This window comes from Coturnix japonica, chromosome 2 (assembly GCF_001577835.2).
Source record: "Coturnix japonica isolate 7356 chromosome 2, Coturnix japonica 2.1, whole genome shotgun sequence".
Taxonomy (NCBI): Eukaryota; Metazoa; Chordata; class Aves; order Galliformes; family Phasianidae; genus Coturnix; species Coturnix japonica.
In genome coordinates, this window is record NC_029517.1 from 124,899,888 (window position 1) to 124,919,731 (window position 19,844).

Sequence of the window (19,844 nt, forward strand, 5' to 3'; positions counted from 1 at the left end):
CAGTCTGGCAGCTGCATAGAAGCATTAGAGAACCTGAAAGGTCTAGGGCTATTTCCTCCAGATATAATGAACACATCCAATTGAAGAGGTCTGGATCCCGAATCACAATTGCTTGTTACAAAGTGCTGGACATCTGTTGCCAAGCGATCTGTTAATTCTTCTGATTCTTCTTATGCAGAAACCCTCTCACCCTTTATATGAAGAAAAATCTTTTTCTCATCAAGCAGTAGCTCACCTAATTAAATTTGATGCAATGAAAACTGTCCAAACTGTAAGACTGCCCCATAAATATGTAGAATTTACTGTTTTGAAAAGATTAGCCCATCAACTCCACATCAATACTGAGATATTACCAAGTTTTTATTGCTAAGTGTATTGCTTTTGTTCTGACAATTGCAATCTCCATTTGCAGAAACACATAGTGGGTTTTATTTTTTTCCCCCCTTTCTTCTTCTTCAAACCAAATAGGGACCAACACATCATTTCTCCCCAATTAAAAAAGAAACTGCTGGATGTAATCAGCGCATTTTCTCTCCAGATAAGAACGATAAACATAGTCCATAACACTTCTGGTTTCACAGCTGCTTCAAGCCTCTGCTTCCAAACGGAGATGTTTCAAAGCAGACAGTGGTGAATGTAACCTGCCCTATGCAAATGCCTCCATCTCTGACAGAAAAACAGTTCCCTCAGTGCCCAGCCTTTCCTTGTAGTGCAAATAAGGAGGAAAAGAGAGCAAAGCCAGCATGTTTGATCCCCTCTCTGTTATTTCAGGAAGCTGTTTGGGCAAACAGCTGCTTCAAGCCCTGCATTTCAGAGCCTGAACTACCACACCACCAGGAAAGGGCTTTCCGTTAACCAGTGCTGCACCCACACACTAATCAAAGCCCCTCCTTCTGATCCTCATGACCATTCCTGGAATCTGTTATTTGTGCAATCCAAAGTACATCTCCATTTGAAACAACACATGCCTAACAGTGTTACGAACCATTCTGCATGTAGAAGGGGGAATCTGCACAGCTCCAAGGTGCTCTGTAAACAAGAAGACAGACCTGCTGCATACCAGACAGAAAAATTTAACAGCATTCTAGCAGTATGAATTTAAAATACACTCAGGACATTTTAATTATTACAGCTTAATTATGGCAAGCATGACACTTTTTCTCTTTAAATGCTTAAGGTTACTCATCCTATTTATTTAGCCTTAAAATGTCAGAATACAAGCACAAAAAAAAATAGCACTAAGCACACAGATAAGCAAAGCAAATGGCTGCTTTTCTCTTCACACAGTTTAATGCAAGCAGCACCTCCAACTTCTTTCTTCTGTTTCTCCACAACTCACAGGCAGCAGAGGGTGAACATATTTAAAGCTCAGGAAAAAGTCCCTCAATTATTGAACACACTGGCCAGAACAGCACTGCATTTAACACTCCTGCATGATGTAATCTCAACTCACACACTCAGCCTTATGGCTAAAACAGCAAGGCTGCAGAAACTGGATGGAAGCTCTCTTCAACTACTCACTTTATATTCTTGCTCTCATTTCTAGGCAAGTGGACTGCAAGAAACAAACTAAATCACAAAGCATCAACACAGATGGCAATTTGGTATCTGCCAGCCAACCTCACACCTGCAATTTCCAAGACTCCTGCTGCAGCTGCGCTTTTTGTCTCTTCTCGTCACAACGCAGACAAAAGCTGTAAAACATGCTAGTATTAAATAACCTACCACAGCTACTGCAATAATGTTTGTAGCAAATCAAGGTGCAAGCCAGCAGCTCTGCTACCACCACCACTGCATCCCTGTGTGCACCACAGCAAGAGGCCATCATCATGGAACTCCATCCAGGCCGTGTGCTGTGGCTGAGACGTGGTTATTTTTACATCTCAGTCCAACTGAGGGTGAGAAGAACAAGCAGCATGCGATACTGACAGACTCTGAAGAGGACCTGACAGTTACTAATACCAGTGTGAACCAACAAGCTCTGTGCTGAATAGGGCATTATGAGCCTCTCAAGGACAACAGATCTCTTTGCTGAGTTTTCCCTTGAACTCCTCTACCCTGGGATGCAAAAAGAGGATCCCACTCTGTTATGCCCAGTCCACAAATGATGGACATCACCATACCCAATTGTCTGTATTTCCTTCAAGACTCAAGTCAAGGAAGGCAATCCAATATGGTTTTGTACTAAGAAGTTACAGCCCCATTTGTAATTACAGAAGCCCTGCCCATTCCCACGCCTCTCCAGGCCAGAGGGCTGCAGCCACTGCTGTGTCCAGCACAAGGCTTTCAGCACATTAAGCACTGACCTATCCTCTAAAGATAATCAGGTTAGATGATCTAATGGTCCTGCTGGCCCTTACAAAGAAAATGAGCTATGAATCACCTGGATGCTTTAAACCCTCATACAGTTTCTCCCACCAGCCACCGCAAAATGAAACTCAGAGCCAAGTTTTACTCTTTAGTCTGTAGCACAAAGCTGCAGCCATACGTATTTGAGACAGAAAAAGTGAAGCAGATGACAAGGGAAGAGTGGTGAAGCTGCATTCAGTTTGCAAAGGAGCAAAAAGGCAAAGATAATATATGCATCCAACCTAGAGATGTAGTTCCTCATGTCCCTGTTCAAGCAATTCTACACCTACTCTTCCTCCAGCATAATTTGGTCTAAAAAAAGCCTTATAAGAATATTAAAATGGTTTACATCATAGCTTAAAATAGCAAAATGGCTTTGACAACTCACCCCACACAGTAAATTCCCTATAGACTTTTTAAGTACCTTAAAAAGGGTAGCTGCTCCAGCTACAGATTGAAATCTGAAAGAAGTTAACCAGAAATCAAAACAAAAGTTAAATTACTGCGAGGGAAACATTCATTGCTGCATGGAAAGGTCTTTGTCTAAATACACCGCATTTAAGAAATCTTAATATCACATAATTAAAACCTGAATTAACAGGGACACAGAAGTGGTACTTTAAAAACAAGGTTTTCAGGATTGTCCAGTTTGACATCTTCTTTAAATGGCAGAAACAAGTTTGTCTGCTTTAATCCTTCCTATGTAACCACTGAGAAAGACCCGTATGCATTAGAAGAAGAGCACCTGGGGTTTTCAGAGATCGAGAAAGAAAGTAATAATACTGTAGCTAGGTCTGACCCCACTCAAACAATCAAGAGTGCTGTCCATCGCTGGTTCTTTTCTGGTTGCAAAACGAGGCGACTCTTCAAGTTGCCTGTTTATGACTCATTGAATTTAATGCAAGTATGCTGAAAATGCTGCAGGAAACATGTTGTACCACAGGCAGAAACAAAAAAGCGTGGAAACCCGCAGAACTTGAAAACAAAAAACCACAGGTAAACCTCTTTCCAATAAAAACAAGCACTGCCCCCTGTACAGCAGAACTAAATGAACCAGACAGGGAACTCTTGGCAGCCACACCGAACACTGGCAAACAACAGTAACTGGGGTCTCCCTACTAAAAAGGGAAAAAGGAAAGAAACAGAAGAAACAAGTGGAAGCAAAAATCTATTTGATGACGCTGTGTGCCTCCAAGATACTGTGAGCAGGCATCCACCTCTTTATTCTCAGTAGTGTTTAAGTAGATCTGGGTACGCATATCTGGGATCCTAAATAGCATTACTGAAGAAAATTCGGTGGTGGGAGTTCCAGACCTAACATTTTTATTGTGGCCACTTTGCAGGAACTAAATGGCATCATGTGCTCCATGACCTCCAAAACAGCAGCAGATGTGGAAGAAGACTTGGGGGCACTGGCAGATATAAAATGGGACATGAGTGGGCAATGTACATTTGCAGCCCAGAAGGCCAACTGTATCCTGCACTGCACGAGAAGAGGGGTGGCCAGCAGGGACAAGGAGGTGACTGTCCCCCTCTGCCCTGCCCTCATGAAGCCTTATCTGGAGCAACATGTCCAGTCCTAGAGCCCCCAGCTCAGGAAAGAAGTGGAGCTTTTGGAACAGGTCCAGAGGAGATCACTAGGATGTTCAGAGGGCTGGAACACCTCTCCTGTGATGACAGGCTGAGGGAGCTGGGGACATTCAACCTGGAGAAAAGAAGGCTCAGCAGAGACATTACTGCAGCCTTTCAATACTTAAAAGGAGGTTAAAAGAAATGGAGGTTAAAAAAAAATCCATTTACAAGTGCATGTAGTAATAGGACACAAGGAAAGATTTAGACTAGACACTAGGAAGAAATTCTTTATCATGAGGGTGGTGAGGCACTGCCACTGGCTGCCCACTAAAGCTGTGGATGCCCCATCTCTGGAAGTGTTCGAGGCCAGGCAGGATGGGGCCCTGGGCAGCCTGGTTTAGGGAGAGATGTTCCTGCCCATAGCAGGAAGTGGACAATCTTTACCTTAACCTTCCAACCCAAACCTTTCTACTGTGCTTAAATAAACTGCACAAATTTCACAGCTATCAAAACCAGAAGAGATTCTCAGTGCCGCAGTCAGATCAACAAAACAGATGTGCCCAGAAATGTTCAACATCCAAGACTTGTGGTCAGGCTTCCACTGCACACCTTCACCCCAGGGGATGCTCAAACATCTAAAACGCACAGTTATTCTTCAGAGTCTTTATTTTGTTCTCCCCTTAACTAGAAATCATTGCAATTATGTAAACTGACGTTATTGTGTGTTTAAAAAAAAAAAAAAAGAGAGAGAAAGAAAAAGAAAGAAACCCAAATTATACTTGGAAAATACTTGAAAATCTGCACATCTACTGTTTGTTCGGAGCAAAATATGTCACTACAAGAAGCAGTTACAGAAAGAGACTCATATTTGCCTTGCATCCATTGAACCTTTTCTCTTCTAACTGTTAAAAGCAATGAATCAAAGGTAAAATGAACTGACTTGCCCCAGTTTGTTTCCATGCAACTTAAAGCTGCGTCATTAATGTTTAATGTTTACCCGCATTGGCCATGAGAAGCTTTTTACATGCTGAATGCGTTTCATCCAAAAGATCTTTTAAGAGAAAAAAGAGAAGAAAGCCAGTCATGCCATCCTTCGGTTTCTGTGCAGACCTGGAAGGTGCTAGTTTGGAATCCACCCTCCTTTTTTGACAAACAAAAAACCCACACAAATAACTTAAAACAAAACTGGCGGTAATTTGAAATGGACATCAGTCAAACATTAACTCAGAAATAAAGGTCACTTTATCTATGACAATCGTGACCTCAAAGTCAAGATCCAGCAAGGTCAAAATGCTGGCAATTTTCTACTGATTATACAACATTCGAAACAGTGAATTACAGACAGGGAACTTTGGAAGGGACTCTGGATGGATTTACTCCTTAACAGTACCACATTTTAACCTTCATTAACCAAAGGACAGGCTTCTTGCCACCCTAGTCCAGAAATTCCTTGGCAATACCCGCGATGGGCAGATGAGTGGTTGCCTGTATTTTGAAGGTATTAGCTTCTCAATCCTCACACAAAGCTCTAACAAGGAAGCTTTATTCCAGTTAATACACTTGTTTTAAAATATTCACATCTGACCTTCATGCTCACTTATGCTGTTATCACCCTTCCTGTAGTATGTCAGTGACTTTCCTCGGTACTTTCTCTGCACTCTCATTAGAGGTTCAGCATTTCTAACCCTTGCTGGGTAACACACACCAAGCTTTCTTCCCTGTTCCTAATTCTAGAAGCCATATTAAGTTGAAAAATAAAATAAAATAAAATAATATATATATATATATATAGTAAAGAACAAGGTCTCTAAAAACAGGCAAGCACTTCAGAGAGAACAGTTCTCAAAATGCAGCTCAAGAAACATGGAGTTTATAACTCCCTGCTAAGGCCAACCTCCAGCTTACAATGGAAATTAAAATCTGTTAGTCTAATCAACTATCCAACCTGAAATACAGCGTGTTTGAAGCACACAGACTGGAGAGGGTTTGCATCTTGGTACACATTCAGCAAGAGCACTCATTTCCCCAGCAGCAAGCTAAATTTCGGCATAATGGCTCAAAAATCTCCTTGACTATATTCATAGCTAAGGCTCCTGCCTCAGCTACAGAAGAAATACTTGTGAACTCTTTACCTTTGAACCAATGTGACTAACACACTGAGCTGCTATGCAACATGCAAGATAACCTAGATTTAAAATGAATACACCACAACAGCATCAAAGAAAATGTGCTCTACTGGACTCCAGTGATTTTGCAAGAAAATGAGCAAGCATTAAGAACATGGATAATCCATCACAATATGCACTTTAGGTACTTAGGAAATCTACTTTAGCTTTAATTTATTTATAACAACTCAATGTTCCAGACTTGCATCACTACGCTGTGCAAGTATAGCACAATCTTATTCTAAGACTTCATTGCAGGACTCTGCTTTTAGTACCTGCTGGCAAGGGAAGGAATTTTTTTTTGTTAATGGTGGTTTGTTATTGTTGTTTTTAAACAAGAGAAGTACAGTGCATCCCCAAATACCAAACAAGTAAGCGGTAGCTCTTGGGGTGGACACGTCAAGGTTCTCCTTCCGCTTGGCCACTCCAAGCAAATGGCAGCTCCTCTCTCAACCAGGTGTGTGCATGCTGGCAGGTGCACAAGACATACAGCTTCACCCTCTCCTTGTGAATGCCTGGTGCTTTCTGGCAGAGTGGGATTGGAAGAGAAGAGGTAGAGGAGCTGATTGCTCATACACACCTTCTATTCTAATTACGAGACTAGACATGGACCATTCAGTCATACACTAGAGATCACCTTTCAGACTATTTCATCAATGCTATAAACTCATTTGACAGCTCAAGTTGGCCTCAACACAATCCTGTTAGGAACTACTAAAAAAAAAAAAAGAAGAAAAATATTGCCACCTTCTATGCATCAGCACTTAAACGCTGACAGAAGTTCTCTTGATAGAGACGGCAATTCTTCTCCAGCTCCATTACATCAAACAAGTTTTGCTTTATAGGTGATGCTAAATGGATGATCAAGTTTCATTTTCATGCACCTGACCCTACTCTGCCTTTCTGGACTAGCTGCAAGCCATGCAAACCAGCCTTTGCAAATTGGATGGTATATGAAAAGCCTTCAATCTACAAGCCAAGCGTCAGTCTTCTCCATTTCCCTTTCCTTACTTAACCTTGCAAAATACATTTAGTAAGCTTGCCTGGGCCTAAGTGAGGGCAGAAGCTGGTTGTCCAGACGAAACCTCATTAACAATGCTATTTATCATGCTCAGCAGAACAGACACCAGCTCCGATTCAAAACAGACCAGCGGCCACTGCAACAGCTATTACTCTTGGGAGAAAACGTACCCAACCCCTAGGCTTGTATTTCACTTTCAGTTGGGCTGAAGCAATGCCAGGAACACAAAACACAGATCAGTGTGTTCTGTGTCTCCCTTCACCAGCTCTCCTTTTGGGGGGTGGGGGAAGGAAGCAAACACCCCACTTCCAACCTTTTGGAAAATGCATATTTTTGGACATACACAATAGTACGTACTTCAAGGCGTACACACTACTACTGTAGTAATGGCAGCCACAACCTCTGTTTGTCATCAGTCAGATACTTGCACAGGATTGCATCAAACTGTGACATACACTCAAATACAGCTACGGAGCGAAGTCTCAGCCAGCTCCTTGATATTAGTTACTATAGTAACCCATCCCTCGGCACAAGCACTCGCAGCAGGAAATCATGCAGATTTCAATTTTACATAGTAATAAATGCTGCAGAAGAGAATTTCACAACAATTGTAGGGCTCGGTTGTACAAAGCCAGACCTATTCTGCCCCGTGACTCCACCGCACCCGACGTGCTCTCCTGCCCTCCCACACACACCACTGCCACTGCTGTTAGTTTTGAAGTGGTTTCCACAAAGCCTGCGTTGGGAAGGCTGGGATGGCTGCTGCAGAGGTTGCAGCATTTTCCAGCTTCATGCTCTCATTTCTACATGCAAAAAACCCTGCTAAGAACAATAAAAACAAAAACTGTAAAGGAGACCATTTAAGCATATATACATGTATGTTTACACACAAAGTCCACGCATTTCATAGGAAACGCTTTCTGGTCACTACCCAAAGATCCACTGGAAATAGCCCACCTTCCTTTCTTACTCTGCCCTGAACAGAGGGAAGGTCACATTAATCTGTAGGAAAAAAAAAACAGAAGCACGAAGACAACAGGAGGGAACTGAGCCCTGAAGTGAAACAGCATGGTAATTATTTGAACTTTTCAGAAGTAGTTCTACAGGTTGGACTTCATCAAGTGTGTTAAGTAGAAGAGGAAGACATGGAACAATGCACTTCTTGTCCGAGGCAGATGCTAATTTTCTTGTGAAATTCAAGAACAAGTGGGATTCTTCCCCATCTCTCTGAATCAGCACATAAGGCTAAATAGTGCAAGTTCTGCTACCTCTGCCAGGGAAGAGAAGATCAGGCAATGGCTTCACTGAATAACACTAACACACAGGTGAGGAGAGAAGGGGTGAACAGCTTGCAGAGCAACAGGGGCAAACACTTGTGCTGGCAACACCTGACAAGTCATCGAGTAAACAGAAGGACAAGAAAACAAAGCTGGTCTATTTTTAAGCAAGACCTCATTATTACCATGAACATGCAATGCTTCCCTGGAAGCAGCAGGTATGCAAATACGAGATGAATCATATCACCAAGTCAATCGCCTGGCAGTGGGAACGCTAGTTTGCACCGTCACACACAATGCACAAGCACAACTTGCTGTCCTGACACTTCTGAAAGTGAAGAGCATCCTTCTGGGAGGCAGACTGCATGATGGAGAGCAAAACAACCTGTTAGACACTGCCAATACCACTGGTGCTTTTGTTAAAAATGTGATAGAGCTCCATTGTTCTGAGCACTCTGCTCAATATCTGTCTGATAGAGCTCGCTATTTCAGTTTTTCTGTATTAACTCTTATGTCATTGAAAACAATTTCTGTCCAAGGGTAGGAATAGACTTAGAGAGTTGGAGAGGACATCCTGAGTCAAAGCATGAGTTTCTGCATTACAACCTGCACACAAATTGCCTCGTAGATACAAAGAAATGCTTTAAGAGGTTAAGGAACATGCAGACCAGCATGCAGTGAAGTTCAGGTAGCATGACTGAATTCTGGTCAGGTCAACACTTGCTTCTCCAGAGGTCTGGTGAACTTACATGAAGCCAGTTGACAGCACCAACCTGATCTTTCAGCAATGCATTACCTCGTCCTGGAAGCTGTCTGCAAGTTGACAAACAAGAGGAAAACTGCATTTCAAGGCATCTATAAGGCACAAGGATGAGGCAGCAAAGGCACAGCAGCTGCTCTGCTGCCTCCACTGTACCTTACGGGCAAGGTCCACAAGGCAAGAAGCGCTGCCCTACTTTACAGGAACTCTGGCTTAGTCTGAACTGATCTTTAATTCTCTTCCCACAACACACGCTGCCTCCCTTCCTGTCTTATGGCAGATACATATAAATAAGATATTAAATAAAGTGTAATGAAAATTTATCTTCATCAGTTGCTATCCAACCAGTGACAGATTAAAAAAAGAAAAGCTGCAACAACTCTCTTGTTGTGGTTACTACAAAATTGTTGCTATGTGCCAACCAGTAATTTATCACATCAAATGCTGACTGAATTAGTCTGAAAGAAGAAGATCTCCCACCACAGGAACATGTGCTGCACTGGCAAAAAATGACCGCCAACCCAAACGTCAGCCTTCATTTTCAAATCAACATCCCATTATCAAATAGATGCCTTTGCTTCTTTGCCTCTCACACACTATCAGAAAGAATGTCCTTCAGATAATTTATTAGTGGTCTATCCTCAATGCTGTCCAGGCTGGATGTTTAAGATATTGAAAGCTCAATTCTAATTATTAAGAATGAGAAATCTCCTTGGAATTATAAGGCCAGTATTTAGCAACTGAAGTGTAGGAGCTCTGTGTGAAGGTTTTATGCCGTCACAGAATAAGAGATGGCTCTTGGAAGTAACAATCCATTCATCCACCCCAAGTCTGCAGCAAATCAGGACCTGATATTCTCTCCTACAAACAGTAATATAGATGTTTAAGAAAAAGAGAGAACTACAGCTGGCATTGAGTATCTGATAAATTAACTCCGCACCTTCCCTCCTGCCCCCACACTCTTAAAAGATTTCTGACTCAAATGACAGCAAGTAGATTTACATTCAGTAGGAGAGAGGGGTGGGAAGAAGGCCAGCCATTCCTACCTTGATACAGCTGCCCACTCCTTGGATGAAATACTAAAGGAGAGTATTTGTTCTTCTTTCCCCCTCAACCTTTTGTTTTCCTCCTTCGCAGAGGTTACACCACTGCATTCAAATGTATCTGCTGTCAGCATCCACAATTACCTGGCAGCTTTGGCACTTTCCTAACAACCTTATACATTCTTAGCAAGGCACTTTAAGCTGAAAAATATTACATGTACAACGTAATAAATGAAAACTCTGCTTATACACTGGACTGTGCACAGCACCAGTGGGTAGTATAGAAGTTACAGCACTTATTTCCATTTCTCATCCTGGAAATGTATTCTCAGGAAGGAGCATCAAAGAAGCACAAATGTTGCCACCGGTGATGAGCTAGATTTTGCCTTGTTTTTAAGAACAGAGAGAAAAGGCAACGGTCATGTTTTACGCCCACAGCATCCCTCTAAATCCTCTAAATCAAAAAAATAAAATCATTAGTAAGCAAAGCACTCCAACCAGCGTTACTGTTTTCATCCAGTTTTGACTGCAGTGTTACAGATATGTATGTCTTGTAGCTTTAGCACTCCAAAGAAAAAAGCATTTTTAAGTCTAATTTCTCAAAACGCAACCAGTGTGGAAACATGCATCCAGTTACAAAATCATCTACCGAAGATTCTGCATTGATCCCGTGTTATGCATCATCTTCTTGAAAGCACGATAGAAGATTGTATGGTTCATTTAAATCATTTTCTTCCTGATCATTTTATATCTGAAAATCTGCAAGAAAAAGCCTGGACTGTATTATTTTGCTTCAAAGACTCCACGGGAGGAATAAGTGCTTATTACCAAGTCCTGTCTTAACTGAAAGGAAGCTCAAACAAAGGTTTCATTATTGGAATATGAGCATCTGAAGTTAAAGAGGAGTCAAGAAAAACAAAATAATCGATCAGTGAGAGTCCCTTGCCTCATGCCCGGCTTTCTTTTACTCTCAATTTATGCAGAGAACACCCTCACAGTTCCCCAGTATGCCAAGGGCATACAAAGACATTTGCAAAACGCTATAGGCACTTTAGGTCCACTGCTGTAGACAGTGGTAAGTGCTTTCTACCCCCGTGCCCAGGTTCAATTTCTCAATTTTAAGGAAAATAAATAAAGAACTAAGCAAGCCACCTGTCCATAGGGTGCCTAACTGTATGTGACACTAAGCATACACCCCTGGGGTCACACTGTGCCTTGTTTGCAGTGAGTGAGCTGTCAGTTCAGAAAGCCTAAGCACATCTACTTGGAAGATACGGTTACTAATTCCAGCACTGCAACAGCTTGTGCAGCTTGTCACCTTGGAAAAACACTTCAATACACAGAGTTATCCTGGCTTAGATGACAATAAAACATTCAGAATAAGGTCTATCTAAAAGTGTGTTCACACTGTACTTGAAGGAACGCATGTGCAGAGTCTGCCCATGAATACAAACCTGCAGCAAAGGTACCATTTTAAGCAGCTTTATTAAAGATGAAAGGCAGTCACTGCTCACTGCAGCACAGGAGCTACCTGCTCACTGCAGCACAAGTTACCCGAGGCAGACATTTACAGATATTAATCATGTTTAATTTTATGAGTAAAAGCATTAAGGCATATTTACATTTCTGATTACTGATAAATAATGGGGTCTGAAAAAAGCAAGGCAGGCTAATGCAGAACTTCATCTAGGCCAAAATATCCTTTTCTTCAAAAAGAGAAACATAAAAAGGGCTCTGATGTTGAGGAGTTCTTCACTCCTCAACCTCAAACCCACCCTACCCACCAGGTACCCTCAATTAGAATTTCCACGACTGTTTTTAGTAGCTCTGTATGATATTAAAGTCCTCTCAGTCAACTGTGAAGTGAAATAGATGAAAAATACAAATAGTACCTATTTGTAGGTACTACTGTCAGTGTTACCAAAGGCAGGGAAAGCACTTTTAGTAGCACTTGGGAAGTTGAAATGAGGCAATGTCAAACAGCAATGCAATTCGTGGAATCCAACTGGCCACACAAAGCCATGTGATACACCGCAACATATCTTAAAACGTGTTAACTAATCTGCTGCCATCAAACACACCTATGTATACGTAAAGACCTTTAATATGAATGAAAAACAACGATCCCACAGGAGTGGGTGCCTCATTAACAATCTCCCTTTGAAGATCAATTTTAAGCTTCCGGGTAAATCAAAGCTTTTAGATCATCCTTCCATAAATTTTAATTTACACCTGTGAAGATGCAGATAGGCAAGATTGTTTATTTCCATGGAAGCCACTGACGGTGTATTATGTAGATACAGAAGAAGTGTGCATGCCTTCACACAACTCCTGTCACAACAAGGAGGATAGTTATTCTTACATACTTGGAGATCCTGAATACTAGTACTTATCTACAAAGAACTCAAATGCAGCAGAAGCAGAAAAATACCAGCATACATAAAGCAAAGCGATTTACACGCTTCCTTTTAAATACTGTTCAAAACCAAGTTACAATTTGCTTATATGCGGCACTGGGGATGCACAGTTCTTGCTTCACAAAACAATTTTTAATATGCAAAGTATCAGGTAAACAGCTCTTAAATGAAATCAGATTTAACTCTTTCATGCATCAGTGAGAAATGATGTACACAGAACACTCAAAATGTTGGATACTGCAAGACTTAATGCCAGCTGACAAAACAAACAACAAAGTTTAGATCATTACAAGAACCAAACACAACGCTGAAAGCAAACTTGACCTATGTCCCAAGGTAAAGCAAAGCATTTATTTAACTTCCATGAGTTTCAAAGTCTGGGATTTAAAACTATTTCTAATTTTCACGGACTACTAACAAAGTTCAGTTTTCTTTCTTAAAAGTATTCTCTCTAGTAATTACAGAGAGAATATCAGATCCCACCACACACTAACAAGCTCTGCCAGGCTCCATGTCAGAAATAGTCTGAACTGCCAGATAAATATCAAGATTGCACAAAAACTCAGAACTGAAACACATGTAAAGTAATTTCATTTCCCAACCTCAAAAGGTAAAATGTGAGGAAAATACAGAAAGCAGAGTTGGCTCATCCAGCTGTTGGTTTTTCCATAGGCAGAGCTCCAATCATGCCCTCTGTCTGAGTTCCAAACTAGAATGTAAAGCTGAGGTCTCATTATTACCATCAATGAATCAGAAGGAAGTAAGCTACACAGAAATCATAGAATCATCATAGAATCATAGAATGGCTTGGGTTGACTGGGTCGAAAGGGACCACAATGATCACCAAGTTTCAACCCCCCTGCTATGTGTAGGGTCACTGACCACCAGACCAGGCTGCCCAGAGCCACATCCAGCCTGGCCTTGAATGCCTCCAGGGATGGGGCATCCACAATCTCCTTGGGCAACATGTTCCAGTGTCACCACCCTCTGTGTGAAAAACTTCCTCCTCATATACAACCTAAACCTCCCCTGTCTCAGTTTAAAACCATCCCCCCTTGTCCTACTGCTTTCCACCCTTGTAAACAGCTGTTCTCCCTCCTGTTTATTTACTCCTTTCAAATACTGGAAGACCACAATGAGAATGAGGCCCTGCTGGAGCCTTCTCTTCTCCAAGCTAAAGATCCACCCAAAATGGAAAAGCCAGCATTTGGGAACAGTAATTATGCTACATGGTGTAGAGAAAGGTATCAGCTGGAACACGGACTGGAATTGATGGAAACAAGCTCTTTCACTTGAACTTTCTGTAAGACTATAAGCAAATGTGAGCTGAGTTCAGGACCTAGTGTTACAGCACTTCAGTCACCCAACAAAGCACTAACTCTGTCCCTCAGAACAGGCATCTCTTCACATTTTTGTACAAAGTTTCCAACAGAAGCACCAGTCCGTGCCTTGACAAGCTGTTCTTAGGATTCAAAATACACCAACCCTCAGCACCCTCATCATGGAGTGTGCCACACACCTCGCCTCGTGGTTTACCTTTAACATTCATGGATGGATTAAGAAGGGGATGCACCTATGCACGGCTGCAGAAAAGCTGAAGATTAACACTGGGTAACCCGTTAACCAAGGGCTCTCCAAATGGGGGGGGAGGGTATTTGAAATTTCAGAGATGCTCAAGGCAATAGACGAGTAAATACTCAAACAGGCGTGAGTGAAAGTTGAGTTGGGAGACAAATCAGAACCAACAACTCTAGCTTGGAATTTTGATTCTTTGCCCAGAACATCACTTTCCAAAAATAAAAGCAAAATTCCCTTCCATCCTTTCAGTCAGGAGAAGCAGAAAGACAGAACAGAGGAACTACACAAAGTTGGCAGGCCTGGATTCACAGAGCTCCTTTTGTGAAGGATTTGTTCTGAGAGATAAGAGACAAGACACGATGCTTGCTGGACATGGTCCAAGTAACATAGCAGAAAGTGCAAAATACCCTTCAATACCCACACAAGCCATTTTTGTCAAGAGAATAGGAGAGTTTCATTCGTTCTGTATCTGAATGAGGTTCTGTAAGCCTGCCAGCACAGCCAGAAGACAACACAAGTCTCAAGGATTTTGGTAGAGCTAACTTTGTTTTGCTTCTGGGAGACAGAGGGAAAAGAAAAAGAAAAGAACAAGCTCAAAGGGAAGACGTTTTAGAAATCCAGCTTAAGGGCTGCCCTAGGTTCCATCCTTCGTTTGCTTTCTGAAAAGTTGATTATTTTACTTGAGTAATGATGCATAATTTACAGAAGGCATGCACAGAGTGAAGGAACTGCAAATCAGAATGTTTTCAGAAATATTAGCTTTCAAAAGGAAAAAATCATTGTTCCCTGTTGTCATTCCATGGCTTGATATGTGCTCCAGCAGCTGCTGCTGCTCTTCTTAGCCAGAAATGGCAGGGGGGAAAATGCAAGTCTGGCTGAGCTTGCACACTGCTGACAAAAATGCAAACTCCTCACATTAGCAATACTGCTTTATTTCTATCCAAGTCAAACGCCAAGGACATACTAGGACTTCAAAAAAACCCACACATTACCAAGCCTCTAAGGTTAGAGGGGATCAAAAGCCACTCACTGGGCAGCAATAATCCAATTCAAAACTGCTCTTCAGTGACATAGTGACCATGGGGACTGCCCTGCCTCTGCATGGACATCTGCACATGCTGCCTTGGTCTCTGGGCATCCAACATCATAGAGAAGCAATCTTTTGTTTTCTTCCAACTCAGCAGCCTGGAAAGATTGCCAGCTGTACCGCTTTGGCCTGCCTTGTAACCAACAACCTTACGCTGTTACCAGAGAAGCCCACAGCGAAGGAAAATTGCTTTTGGTCAGTAATGTCAAACTTCAAGAAGGGAAGACTTGCTTTAAAAATATAAGTCCAAGCTACCATCATTGTTATTCACAGACCCCAAAGGCCAGGGTATCAGCTGTTATCAGCTCTATCATCAGCAATCCTACATTCAGCAATAGCAGCTGAATAGCAAGTCTCACAGCTTTTATTTTTATTTAAGGTACAGAAGCATCAGTGAATACAGATTCCAGTAAATCTTGCTTTCTAAAATATTATTCATCAACATATAATTCAAATGGTAATTGGAAGCGTTCACATGGTTGATGACACATTTAAATTACAGGTTTCCAGCTTTTTTTTTTGGTAAAGAAATGGCAACTTCCTTTTTCACGTCACGTTTTCAAAGTGCAAGTCCGTACAACAGATGTCTCACAGATCTGCTTGTCCGTGTAATAAGTTAGACTTTTCTATTACAGCAAATGCTAGAAACCACGCAGCATTCTGTTAAACTCAATATTGACACATCTGCTTACCACGTGTATTAGTAGCCATGTCAGCCACTTTCTGAAAGGCGTCCAAAAAGGCAGCAGCTGCTACTACTGTAGTCCTGAAATGCATACAGATAACAAAACATTAGCACTGTCTCATTGCTGCCTATTTAATTATTGCCAAAAACATTTAGGCTTATAAAGAATGACACTGAGAACTTGCAGAGGCCACAAAAATATTCTTTTATATGCGATTTTAGCCTTTTCCCTCGCTCCTTTCTTAATCTCTTCCTCGCTTTGTGTCAGCACTACGGACTTGGAGGCAGCCGGGCTAATTCTGTGCTGTGAATTGTGCAGGACAGGTGCTGTTTCAAAAGAGCACAGCCATCCCCCTTCTAGCTGATTTCCTCTGATGGACTAATATTAAGCAGTCATACATGAAAAACAAATCTAACACGCATTATACTGAACCCATTAGCGTACAAATTACAGCCATTGCTATTTCCAGGGTACATGTGTATTTTGAGAATAAGTATGCAGGACCTCCTTTCTATCTAGGATCATGGCCAAACACTCTCCTGATTTTTTTTCATTTGAGTATGAGCGTTTCTTGAAACAGCAAACAATAACCTCCTAGAAACCATGGTTTGGATTTCTTGGGTAAAAGGGAAAGCAGTGGTGGGAGGGGAAGCTTTTCTCTCCTCTGAAAAGGAAGGTTTTCTGATGCAGTGCTCCAGGAAGATTGAGCAGGGGGCAGGTCCCTTTCCTGACAGGGAATGGACCTCCAAGCTCACCCCATTTGAAAAGCACACACAGACCAACACCTGTTCAAGTGGATGGCGATAGCAAATGCCAGTTACAGATTTCCAGGTGATTTTGCTCTGCCTCAGATTGCTGTCAGAATTGTGATCGTTTATATTCTGGTTGATCCAATTTAAACAAAACTGTTCTGTACCTTCAAATAATAACAATAAATAAATAAATAAATAAATACCGCCCAAAAACAAAAACAAACAAATAAAAAACCCGCAGGAGAACAGCAGGAAAGCTGATCCTCAGCCAAAAAGACCAGTGAACTCCATAATTAGGGCAGATTTTATGCAAGACTCACTCCAAATATGCTCAAAATACTGAGGACATAACTGGCAGCATAGCAAATGGCCTACTGAGAGCACAAAAGACCTGATCTCAAATAACAGGCTTGAGAGGTCCAACCACATGCATAAGGACTCTTCACGTGCCCAAGAGATAAAAGGGAATGCAAAAAAAAAAAACCAACAAAACCAACCTGACAGGTCTCCAGTTAGCTAATAATATTTAGCCCTGGAAAATGATAACCTTTCCTGGTATTTTCCTCAGCAGTGTTTGTGATCTTAGTTCTCCAAACTCACAGATAATGTTGTTACCCGTGTACTATCTTGTTAATTATTAATTATATTGCTAATAACAAAGTTCCATTTCTCTGCCAACAAGATGCAGACAGAGCTGGCTCCAGCTCAGGTGACATCTGCTCTCCCCTATGAGGGCACAGAGAAATGAACCAAAGGCTCACAGTTACCCAGGCTTTCAAGCTGACTGCTTCCATGCTCGTCAGCTAGAGAAGTACTACACTGAATGCACCACTATGGGACTGGGAAATACAAGGAATTCTCATGGCTTCTAGCAGGTTTGTGTTTAAGGAGTATAAACAGAGAAAAAAGTTCTCCATTCCTCTTTTACTACTTCCCCTACTTCTTTCACAGTCCCTTAATGTGATGTGATTACTGGAAAAGGAAAAACCACATACAAATGTGATATTTTAGGTACGGCAAAGGAGAACAGCAAATTCCTGTCATCTAGGGCAAATGGGTCTAAAAAGCTTCTTGAGAAATGGTTCACAATGCAGAACCACAAAATATACTGCAAGCAACCAAAGCTATGGCCTCTGCCGGTGCTGTGAAAACACCGACACTTTGGGGAGCGTAGAAGAAATTGTGGTTTAGGAAGAAACTGAGTTTGGATTTGTATTAGCAGAAGCAGACTTTACAAGAGAATGCATATAGAGATAACAGAATTGGTCTGTGTGTGTTACACGTGGCACTTATTAATACAAATCTGCAGGAAGTTATCCAGAATGCTACTTGCAAAGTATACGCCAATAAAGTAAGTTATAATAACCACTGCAGAAAGGTCCAGCACAGGAATTCCCTTGGTTTTTAAAGCAGAAGAATGTGCTGTTAAGGCTACCTAAGACTCTTCAGCAATGTTTTGAAACGCCTTCTGATATAAACCTTCTGTATTCTACAGACATAAAAATGACAAGATATGTCTAATTCCATATCAGCCCATTCACTAAACAATACATTATCAGGTTTTCCATCAGAAGCCATGAGATTTATTTTTACATTTGTTATGGACTGTTGGTGGTAGGTGTGCATTTGCCTAAATGCATGACAACAGCAGCAGTAGTATGAGCCAACTACAAACATGGATGTTGACTATGAAATACATACAATTTTACTGGGACTTGCTTAGGAAATTACCCTGCAGAAGCTATATTTAATCTTAACATTCACACACACAAGTAATTGTAGGAGATCCTGACTTACCGAAGCTGAGACTGCAATTTCCCAGCTTTATTTATAAAATCTTCCCACACTGGGTAACTTCCCTGCAAGAAAAGAAAAGAAAATACAATAATGAATACTTAGTTTGAACATCATGTTTTTGATACTGCAGATTTCAAGTTCAACTGAAATAAGAAGCTACAAGTATGACTTTATTGAATCTTTATGCTTTAACACCAAAATATATTTTCCCAATAAATGGTCTCTCACATTCTTTAACACCAGTAAACAGAGAGCATGTAACTACATGACAAGGGGAAATGGTTTTAAACTGGGGGAGGGTCGATTCAGACTAAGTATCAGGAAGAAATTCTTTACTCTGAGGGTGGTGAGAAGCTGGAACAGGCTGCCCAGTGAGGTTGTGCATGCCCCCCCTCCGAAAGCATTCAAGGCCAGGCTGGACGGGGCTTTGAGCAACCTGCTCTAGAGAGAGGTATCCCTGCCTATAGCAGGAGGCTGGAGCTAGATGATCTTAAAGGTCCCTTCCAACCCAAACCATTCTATGATTCTGTGGCACTCCAACTTGGTTCTGGGAGGTGGCTTGATAGACAGGCCAAGCAAGAACACTGGGGAGGAAATGAGATTTCAACTGAAGAAACTCCTCGCTTTGTATGAAAACAGTGAATACAAACCTATGAGAAGTGGGGTGCTAGGACACTGCAGTAACAGGTACAGCAAATCTCCCAAAACTAAGAGCAGAATTCCAGTTGCACTGTTCTACATATGAACTCCCTGAACAATTCCCAGGCTCCCATTCTCTTACAGCAAAGTATTTTATTTTTAATAAAGGTCTGAGTTGCCCAAGAGACCACCTTAAACTGTCTCAAAGTAACACAAAACATAGGGTAGCCCTAAGGCAATTATTCCCAACAGCTGCAGAATTTCCTAGGAAAGAGCCCTGAATGACCTCAGAGCTGCCTTCTGAACTGATGCTGGTAAAGCAATACACCACTGAGCAACCATATGCAAAGTTTTTAAGGTTTTATTCCTCTTGGGAGTTTCCTGTGAACTCCTTCCCTATTTTTTTTAAAGTATGGCAGGAGTCCACGCTTTCATTAAGAGCCGCAACACCAAGTATTCTTACAAGTTAAAAAAAGAAGTGCTGATTTTTATGGTAAACTACCATCCTTTTTAAACCAAAGTTAACTTGTTCCCTGCAGAACAAGTGCCAATCTTCTGTTAGCAGCAAAATCAGTGGCAGAAAGAAACCTCAAAACTTCCCCTAGATTGGTGCTTAGTGAGCAAAGAAAAATATCCATGCTTCCTTTACTAAAGATGTAAGCTTTGCTATTGGCAGAGTACCAACACTATAAAGCTTAGGT

The 19,844-nt window shown here is 41.5% G+C and overlaps 1 protein-coding gene across 9 annotated transcripts in view; it reads right to left on the bottom strand.

Annotated features, from left to right (window-relative positions):
• Positions 1 to 19,844, bottom strand: part of MTSS1 (MTSS I-BAR domain containing 1) — a 112,432-nt gene that overhangs the window by 79,788 nt on the left and 12,800 nt on the right. For all 9 annotated transcript variants that reach the window (XM_015856259.1, XM_015856246.2, XM_015856247.2 and 6 more), the window contains exons 2-3: positions 18,505 to 18,566; positions 15,962 to 16,035 (exon numbers count right to left, since the gene is read on the bottom strand). In XM_015856259.1, the coding sequence (XP_015711745.1) occupies positions 15,962 to 16,035; positions 18,505 to 18,566 (136 nt within the window). The remainder of the gene's footprint in view (positions 1 to 15,961; positions 16,036 to 18,504; positions 18,567 to 19,844) is intronic.